This window comes from Nelumbo nucifera, chromosome 1 (genome assembly GCF_055504915.1).
Source record: "Nelumbo nucifera cultivar China Antique chromosome 1, China Antique-T2T, whole genome shotgun sequence".
NCBI classification, from domain to species: Eukaryota; Viridiplantae; Streptophyta; class Magnoliopsida; order Proteales; family Nelumbonaceae; genus Nelumbo; species Nelumbo nucifera.
This window is the reverse complement of record NC_142649.1, coordinates 81,044,250-81,054,492: the sequence shown is the minus strand read 5'-3', so window position 1 is coordinate 81,054,492 and position 10,243 is coordinate 81,044,250. Positions and strand designations below refer to the sequence as shown.

At 37.7% G+C, this 10,243-nt stretch overlaps 1 protein-coding gene across 1 annotated transcript; it reads left to right on the top strand.

The window, feature by feature from the left end:
• The first annotated feature begins 232 nt into the window (after positions 1 to 232).
• Positions 233 to 3,796, top strand: LOC104587165 (uncharacterized). The gene is made up of 3 exons (XM_010244653.3): positions 233 to 2,391; positions 2,706 to 2,796; positions 3,424 to 3,796. The coding sequence occupies exons 1-3, from the start codon at positions 322 to 324 to the stop codon at positions 3,609 to 3,611; spliced, it is 2,349 nt and encodes a 782-aa protein (XP_010242955.1). The 5' UTR covers positions 233 to 321; the 3' UTR covers positions 3,612 to 3,796.
• The last annotated feature ends 6,447 nt before the right edge of the window (positions 3,797 to 10,243 follow it).

Genomic DNA, 10,243 nt, shown 5'->3' with positions numbered 1-10,243 from the left:
CTTGACACTTTGACAGTGGACACCTCTATGGCTCTAGTGTTTGTGAATTGTGCACATGTCAAGCTGCTGGTATGGTAAATCTTAACCGTCCATTTAAGAAAGGACTTAAATGGACGTCCCAGGGATTCAACGAGTTTTGGGGGATGACGTGGCAAATAGTGAACACTAGGGAGTTCTGCCACGTGGAAAATTTTGTATCAGCTGGATTTATGGGATGCCAGTTTAATAGCTTTACGGAAGCGGCATATATGGCTTGCTCTGCTCTTCTATGGCTATGAAACTGTTTCTTCTATCGCTTCTTTCTTTTCTAAATAGTCTCCAATGAAGGCTTTCATTTCTGATAATTTACTGCGGTGTTCGAATCCTCGATTCTCATCGTCTCTCTCTGCCTTCAACTTCAGATCTTCATCTCCTAAAAGCGGAGCCTTTTTTCATTTCTCCAATCGAAAATGGTGCTGGGTGTCAAGAACACCGAGTTTCTGCTCGGTCTCTTCTTCTTCTTCTGCCTCACTTTCTGGGAGCTACGGTGGATGGGACGAACTGAAACCCATAGAAGATTTAGACAAGTCTAGTAAGTTGGTTCAATTCAAAAGTTTTCTGATTTCTCTAGGAGTCGATGATAGAAAGCATGTATTCATGTTTTTTCTAGGGCTTGTTTCTGCTTTGGCTATTTCCAGAGTTAGAATTTCCTCAGTTATAGTTTTTCCTGCTTCTGTATTGGTTTTCGCTGTGGGATTTTCCTTGGGGTTTGTCCGTGGGGGTGGTATCCATCCATTGGCGAGAGATGCAAGTGCAAATGGAAGTAAGAAAACGAGTAAAGAGGAGAATTACAAGGTTACTGCTGATAAATTGAGGAAATTGGTGGATTTTTTCAGCGAGTTGAGTGTTAAGCTGACAATTTTGGAAAATGAAATGAAAGAAACCATTGACTCGAATCGCATCGAGTCGGGTCAATTAGGAAGACATTTAGAGGCCATTCAATCTATTAGCTTATCCATCTTGCCAGCAAAAAGTGTCCTTGAAGCTTCTGTTAATAGCATGGATCTCTTTGGTAATTTGGTTGACTCTGGTAGCATTTTAATTGAGGATGGAGAAGTCAAGAGGACTTTGAATCAGAAACCAGGTAGGAGAAGGAAAGAGACAAGTATAGTCGGGTTTGATTTCTTAAGATTTCTTGGGGGATTGTTTCAGGAAAATTCAGTAGCCTTGAAGTACAATAAAGTGAAAGATAATGTTAAGCCTACGGAACCATTGATTCTGAAGGATGTAAATGATCAAGCTCAAGGAAACATTTTAATGCATGGAGTTGAAGAAGAGGTCTTAAATCCAATTTCCACCAATAACGTAGGCAACACGAACGGAGGGTCATCGTGTCCACGGTCGAACTCTGAAACTTCAAATTTATATCAAGATGGAACTGACAAATTAGATAACAGAGTCGGAATAAAGAAAGTGAGACCAAAGGATTCAAAACTAGATTTTTCTGAGATGGTTAGAAATGTCAACGGAGTGCTTAACACTGAAGAATTCATTTATCGGAAAAATAATTTAAGGTTCATGAACAATCATGGAACCTTCCTGAAGATGGTGCAACAAAATACAAGTGAAATCGGTTCACCCAAGGACAACATCTATGGTTCAGTATACTTAGATGGAGATCTGAGTCGTATGGAAATCGAATGTGATTCATATAACATGGAAACCAAGACATCCTTCCAACAAGAACAGACTCTAAATACATGTAATGGAGGTAGCATCCCTTCCCGCAACAAGGATGAAGCTGAAAACAGGACTTACAGACCTTATGGAGGAGAGAGTTTGGAATATCCAGGTAATAACCAATGTGGAGATTATGAGACAGTTGGTTCCACATCATCATCCTCAATGATTTCAGAAGATGTGGCATTTGATCGGCATCTTACGGAGGCTACTGACCTTTTAAAACAGGCCAGGAAGGTGTTAAAAGGTAAAGGTGATGAAGAAAGGGCAGAGATTATGTTGTACAAATCTGCTAGGTTGCTCTCCAGAGCCATAGCCATGAAGCCTATGAGTTTATTGGCTGTGGGTCAGTTGGGAAATACTTTTCTTCTTCATGGGGAACTCAAGTTAAAGATAAGCCGTGAGTTGAGAACTCTTCTTTCGAAAAGAAAATCTTCATCATTTGAAGTGGTTAATGGAGTACAGAATAAGGGGTTAAATGATCAAGTTGTGAGCAAAGATAGAATTGCATCGGTTCTCATTGATGTGTGCGAAGAATGTGAACAACTCCTTGTTGAGGCAGGAAGAAAGTATAGGATGGCATTGTCAATTGACGGGAATGATGTGAGATCACTGTATAATTGGGGTCTTGCTCTCTCCTTCCGTGCTCAGTTGATTGCAGATATTGGACCGGTAAGCATTGTGATGAAAGGGGTTGCTTAGTTATGGTTAATGTTCAAAACTTATCCAATTTGACTTGGATTTGAATGAGTCAATTCATTTTAACTGCAATTTTGCTAGAGAGCAATGCATGCTTATTTATTCAGCTGAGTTAAACTTGAGTTGGAGGAACGATTTTTAGATAAGATCCAAATTTTCTTTTTAAATATTTTTTATAATTATCTTTTTGTTGAATTTTCAATACTTGAGATCTTCCATTTGCTGGAACTTTTAGGTACTTATTGCTGAATTATTCTGATATTTATTTGCCTTCTCGTAACTTTCAGGAAGCAGCTTTTGATGCTGACAAGGTGTATTTAGCTGCAATAGATAAATTTGATGCTATGATGTCTCGAAGCAATAGTTATGCTCCTGATGGTATGATTAGCCTGCTCCTTTTCAGCCAAATGCTGTTATTTGTTAATTATATTAATATGCTAGTGCAACTTCAAAAGAAAGAAATTCTTTGAGATGAGCAAGTCTTTAGAATGCGTTTTATCATTGCAAGAAAAAAACAAAAAGACGGAAAATAAATGACTAAAAGAAACTGCAAAGTTTTAAGAACTAAGAAAACGTCTATTAGATTGTTAATGAATATTAATGGCTAAAAACTTTATCTTGTGTGGATTTGAGTTAGTGAGTTCATGGACACTTATTGCTGATTTTCGGTAGACAATTATGTTCCAATGAGATGAGTTTCTCATCTTTATCCTTTTATTTACTCAAGTTGGTTTTTTATTACAAGTTACTAGCAAGCTAGACCAAAGAAGGTTTTTATGGTTATCTTCAGCTCAAAGTGTAATATGAGCTAAAGGTCACAAATTCGGGACTATCTAAAATAAATTGACCACTTATTTGCCCTTTTGATAATTGTCCCAAATCTTTATCATTTCAACATCTAAAGATGTTATTTCATTTACATTTAAAAGGTTCAGGTACCTGGTTAGTTAGCTACTGTGATTTACAGGCAAAAGAACTTATGTTCTCTCTTGGCATGAGTTGCAGCTCTCTTCAGATGGGGTCTGGCATTACAGCAGCGGTCTCGCCTACGGCCAAACAATGCCAGGGAGAAAATGAAGCTGCTGCAGCAGGCAAAGAGGCTTTTTGAAGATGCACTCAATATTGATTCTGATAATCTTCAAGTAAGAGAAGCGTTATCTTCATGTATGACCGAGCTGAATGTATGGGAATAGTTCTTGGTGTAAAACCAAAATGGCAATTCAGAGGGAGAATTACTTAGTGATTTTTATTCTCATATATCTTGCTGCAGATGTCCATTCCTCTTTCATCTCTTCCTTTGGGGTGGGTAAAATAACACTGTATATCAACTTCCAACGCTAGATTTTGACATGCACAATTCAATTGATCGGCTTTTGACAATATAGCCAGACTGTTATTTGGACAGTAAAGTGCGGCTGAAAAGGTCATTGTTTTTGGTCTTAGGAATGTATTAAGCTTAGACCATAGGCACGAAAATTCATTCTTTTCCATCCTATGTGCACGTCTGCGTGTTGAACAAATCTCCACTCTTTACTGGTTCTGAAATAAAAGGAGGCTTCATGGATCATGAACTTTTCTCCTTTATATATGGCTACGTACGTAGTGTTCTCAAAGAATTTCCTGCATACACCATCGCTCCTCTCTCTCTCTCTCATCATCTGAGATTTATCCCAATCCTTCCTCGCCATTTCGTTCTGTTTAATACCACATCAATTTAACACTACGTTTAGGTTAAGATATGGGGTATTGTATCCAGAAAATGCCCCAACATGAACAAAAGACAAATCATAGTATATGATCATGGAAGTTTGACAAAAATTTTAGTGTTGGCTATCAGCAATCCTTGACAGCTATATCCGAATGCCGCCTGGTTAAAGGAGGGACTTGACCTTAATATTTTCCATCATCATCATCTCTCTCTCTTTCTCTCTCTGAAGGATGTTCAACCACTCCTTAGTCCTAAAAACTCTACTCCAGATTTGGTTATAATCATCAGTAGTGTAGAACTGAGCTAGCTCTCTTAAACCTGATCTGGACTGAATGATATTCGTTGTGAAAAGCAAAATCTACTCTTAATTGTTTTTAGTGTTTTCTGCTTTACCTTCTTGCTCTTTCTCTCTCTCAGAAGGTGGTTTCAACCACTGTTTAACCCCTCAGTCTAGAAACTCTTCTCCGAAAAGTAAAATCTACTCGTATTGTTTTTAATGTTTTCTACTTTACCTTCTCTCTCTCTCTCTGACGGTTGTTCAACCACTCCTTACTCCTCACTCGAGAAACTCTTCTCCAGATTTGGTTATAATCATCAGTTGTGTAGAACTGAGCTCTCTTAAACCTGATCTAGATTGAATTGGAATTAGAGAGATCTATCATCTACCTAACTTCATTAAGGTAATGAGCTGGACTTCAAGGACTCCTATCAATTTCTTGTGCCATAGGCCTTAGCTGAATTTCCTTCAAGAACGTAGTAATGTCAGCCTCAATCGTCGAAGATATGGGCACCTGTCATTTTGAAATCTCTTTTATTCCACAACAAGATTTCAGCTGTTGTCATTTGGAGAAACATGGTGTATTCAAAGCCTTCTATAATTCCACGTGCTGATCCAACAACAGTTCACATGTAACCAGGCTTATTAGTTATTACGGATGGTTTCAAGTCTCCCAATTTTTGTTCAAGGGATTTGACAGCAGAACCTTTGTGAAGACTGAGACTGAACTGAACTACCTCTGAATCTCAGGTTAGTTCTATTAAATGCTGCCTAGCTTTCAGACTGGACCTGATCGACGGGGATAGACAGATTCAACTACATTATGGTCCTAGAGGGGACCATGGCCAAGGGGCCTCAGGGTCAGGGGTGTTCACCGAACCGTGGGCCACCGATTTCTGCAAAATCAGTAACCGAAACTGAATCAAAGTCGATCGGTTAACCAGCTGATCAGTTTGGTTAACCGTTGGTTTGCTTCATCAGTTTTTTGGTTTTTTTAAATTTATAATATATATTATAAAAAATATATAAATATATAATAAAAAACTAAAAATATATAAAATATTATATTTTAAATAATAAATAATATATTATATACTATAAAATATATATTTATATATAATGCACATTTATTAATTTATAATATATAAAAATATATATATATATATATATATATATTGGTCAGTTCGATTAACTGAATTTTCGGATTGATTTTTCAGATTTTCTTGCTCACCCCTAGGACCTGCTCTGCCTTTGTTCTCCTATAGTTCTATAGAGTATAGACTAAACTGGATGTTTCTGACGTCAAACAGTTGGTGAATTACAGATACGGAATCAGCACCACAACGTTGATTACTCTTGTGGCTTTCCAGCGTAAGATATCCAGACCTGGCCATTGGCCAGGTGCAATCCGAGATTAGCTCTTGATTGCAGACCACCAATGAAGTATTCCCTGTCATTCAACTGGCTACGTGCAGTATACTTAAGTCTTTCCTTGTAGGCAGCAAATAAGGCTCAGTTTGGAAAGAGTACAATACAAATGCATACAAAATACAAAGTTTTGAACTCTCGAATTTGTATTTATATTCCTTCCAAATTGAGCCTAAAGGTCGTGAGGGTTCTGATACACCTATTTAAAGGTGTTTTTAGAAAACCATTTATTTTATTTATTAAATAATATAAAAAATATCTATAAAAATAAAATTTTGAAAAAAAAAAACAAAAAAAAGGTGCATGATTTAAAGTACCAATACACCCTTAACCCCTGCAGATACATTTGGGTGTACCGATACTTATCAGATGGCTATGTGTAGACAATGGTTAGCCAGTATAATTTACAACATGGATCAGACAATTTTTGGTGACTGAAGAGTGAATGTCAACATTAGGTGATAACCTAAACTTGAGATCTTATGGAGGGAAGAAACGGACTTCACTTGCTTGGATGGGCCTTGATTCGGATCTTCGATGCATTTGCCCATAAAAAAGTGTTTGCTTTTAGATGGTCTTGTCTCCCCATGAACCACAGGAGCAGCATCTCACAAGAGAATTTAATTTGCGTTAGTAGACAAAATTCCAAGCAACACTTAGTCTCCCAATAGAGATTTCATTAATACATCTGGCTTTACTGGAGAAATTGCTTGTAGCTAATGCCAATGAGGTATTTTGAAAACTATGGGGTATCCTTAAAAAATGAGAGAAGTAAGAATTGAGACTGAAGAGATTTCAGAATTTTCATAATTCTTGGCTTTTCCTGATTTGTACATGCCCACTTTTGGCAGGGAGCACACTAATCTCTTTCTTTTACCATTCTAATTCCATCAGATGTTTCCACTTTCCACAAGGACAATTTTCACCATTCTTTTTCTAGTTCTTTGGCTGCAGAGTGTCCCTTGGAAAAATTCTCTGTCCCAGTTGAAAGAGAAAACAGCCTTGCAGGTCCAATAATGGAATCAATGCGGTTCATGATGCTAACTCAAACATTCAAACTGTGTTCAATTGCATTTCACTGTATCTCCCGGGAGTCCTTTCTTGTTTGCTGAATCTCAATGCTTTCCACCTTGTACATCCAGTTTCCATTATATTATACATTGTTGAAAAAAAGATTGAAATTCTTTTTTCTATTGTAGAAACTGACAATGCAGGTCCCTATTGTTTCTCCATACTCACCTCTGTGACAAAACAGGGACATCAGCAGGATAAACTTTTTGGGTTCCTTCAGTTTTCTTCCTACCAATTATCATGGCATCTAACAGAAACAAGCAAAATGAAGTAAATGCATGTTATGATGCAAATTTTATTGAATTTCTTCAAATATTTCATAGATTTTTGAAAGTTTCGGCTCACAGTTTAACAAAGCTACCTGAATGAATTCATCCAAAACTTATAACTAAATGAAACCATAAAACCTGTCTCTGTTCTAAGATGGGGTACCTTTCAAGTTCTTCAAGTCTGGTCAAATTTTTAAAGAGCAACTTTAATTTTCCGGTTCCTCAAGAAAACATTAAAAGGTGGAAACAAAGTTCACAGGTCTGATTAGGATAATTTTACTATGAAATTTCCTCCTAGGAGACAATCTAACATATCAGATGAACCACTGCCACATGCATGAATAGGTTGAGATGGATATGGAGAAGCAAACTCACAACCGGGTTTTGCTCTAATTGTTTTATACAACATTCTTGTTATCACTTTCTTCCTGGGTTGGGGGAAACAGGTAACTCCAAAGTCCAACCAAATATATTATATAACAAGAACAAGAAAGCAGAATAGTAAATACAACCTGTGTCTTGCTAAAGCCTTTTGGGAAATGTATTTCCAGATATCTCTTCTATTCTGACATTGTTATTACACAGAACATGACAGAAAATGGGAAAAGATTTCCTGGAAGGCATGCAAAGATATTTCTTATGGGATGAAACCCCTGCCTCTCCACTAAATGGACATAATGTTTGTCTGACAGGCAACTATACTGAGTAGGCCATATCCACAAAGCTGATTTGCACATTCCTGCATTGACCCTCACCTATAAAGTAAAGGCAACTACATTGGAATTTTAATTATTTCTTCTAACAGAAAATGGCAAGAAAGTTGTCCCAGTTTTAGCCCACAGGGAAGGGGAAAGCGGATTGAAACTTAGTTACCACATGATGGGATGGCCCCCCATCCCCCTACACACACACACACAAACAAAACTATAAATCAGAAGAAACCACACTTATCTATATGTTTTGCAAATTGATAACCCACCAGCCTAAGTTTGTCACCTATAACCAATAGAAAAAGTATGTATTATTCATCATGGTAGTAGGATGAAGAAACAAAGAAGTTTCATAATACCACATTAATCTGAGATTGATGACTCCAAGCAAGCACATTTTGAAGAACAATAGTAACAGACGCTAAAGTCAAAACAGGAAAGAAAAGTGTATCAACAATCTGTCTTGCATGTGTTACACACGCAGCATGAGTCAGAATCCACCACTGGATGCACTGAAAAAAGAACTCCTCCAAGAAAGATGAGATAGAATAAAATAAAGAAGGTTGGACCATTCTAACCATTATCATCTTTCATATTTTTTGAGCAATCAAATGAAAACTCACACATTTGGGTCTTGAGAATATCCGATGGAAAAGGGGGAAAACAAGTCTATAGAATGGAGAGTTGGATTTTTTTAATCAATTAGAGCAGATCACTATGATGGGACCCCCATCTAATGGCATAACTGAGAAGCTTGCATCCATGGCAAGAGTGAAGAGACTGCCTTTATCATATATTTGTATTCAGAATAATTGACAAATGTAACTAAGGGTCCATTTGGTTCACAGTTGGAATTGAAATCGAAATTGGTATGGTCTATTCACATAGTTTGTTTGGTTCAGACATGAATTAGAATGGGGATTAGACTCAGGTGGAATGAGATTTCATTCCCAAGGGAGGAGGGAATGGGCATTCCCTCAAATGGTGGAATGACATTCCACCAGGAATGAGATTGGGATTCTGATTCCATCCAATCAAACAGTTGGAATTGGAATAGCCCATTTCAATTCCGATTCCAGACCTTTATTCCCGCAAATGAAACAGGCCCTAAATTAACAAGATGAAGAATTCATCCAGAATACTCTGGTGCATATAACACTGTGCTAAAGTTCGGGTAATTGGTAAATCATGGCAGCAGAGGCCCTTTAATCCATGCAAAAAATGATGAGACTACAGATTTTGACTACTTCCCAAAAACTACTATCAGGCCATTTAGACCTGAATAACATTAAGAATTAAAAACTTCAAAGAAGATTACTGACCTACATGGCTAAAAAAAGGAATATTCTTTTTAAATGTTAATGTGTCAGATGGTTTTACAATCAAAACTAAAAATTAACAACGATGCTGTGTCTGTATGACTGTATGCATACAGATAGAACATATGGTGCATTAGGCGGGATGCCAACTTGTGCTAAAACAGCACCAAAATTAAGTAATTAAGACATACTCTTCTTCATCCTCTACGCGCATAGAGAAGCGAGTAGTTATCATATCGTAAAGACTGAAATCTTCATATAATTCCAACATTAACAAACCATATGAGCCTAATGCTTGGTCTTGTGGTGGACCTGGTTGTACTGTTGTCACTTTCAACCAAACCAACAGCCAGTGACATACTCCAACTCCATGCATAGCAAACCTTCGTTATCACTTACCAGGAACTAACAAAAAGGATTCAATTTTGTTTGGGAATTTCATCAAGCATTTGATAAACAATAATGGGCACTGACTTCTGAGAACCTTGTTGATAATTGGTTTAAATGAGAGAGAGAGAGAGAGAGAGAGAGAGAGAGAGAGAACGTAAATCGTTAGAAACTTCGAGAGAAAGTGTCGAACAGTCTTACCACCTACTTGTTTTAGTCGTTAGTGGCGCAGCTGCCAGCTTGGCATTTATTAATGCTTTGCGAAATTCAACGTATGGTGAACCATGTCCACCACTGTACCAGCCTAACTGTCAGTACTGGGTCCCACCCGTACAGCCAATGAGCCAATTGACACAAAGCAATTGCTTTGGAACCGTGTAGAATTTTGTACATCCTTGTCATCCACCAATTACTTGAAGACACGTGCACTCGAGCCTGGAAAGTTCGGAGGTGAGGTGGCAAGTTCAAGTGCCACTTTGACCAACTTCCTCGGCCTTGCTCTTACCATGAGAAATTTGAGGGCTGAGATCTCCCAGTGATATAAACCAACGGCTTTGATGAGCAGCCTCCATTGATGACAGCGGAGCATGAATGCATCGTACCTATTACTTAATTCTTAAACTTTGTGCTGGCAGCCGACAAAATGTGCCAAAGAC

Excerpts from the sequence above, each read along its gene's own strand:
- LOC104587165 (XM_010244653.3), top strand. The coding sequence starts at position 322 with ATGAAGGCTTTCATTTCTGATAATTTACTGCGGTGTTCGAATCCTCGA. Across the intron at positions 2,392-2,705 it reads TGATTGCAGATATTGGACCG|GAAGCAGCTTTTGATGCTGA; the intron begins GTAAGCATTGTG and ends CGTAACTTTCAG. Across the intron at positions 2,797-3,423 it reads CAATAGTTATGCTCCTGATG|CTCTCTTCAGATGGGGTCTG; the intron begins GTATGATTAGCC and ends CATGAGTTGCAG.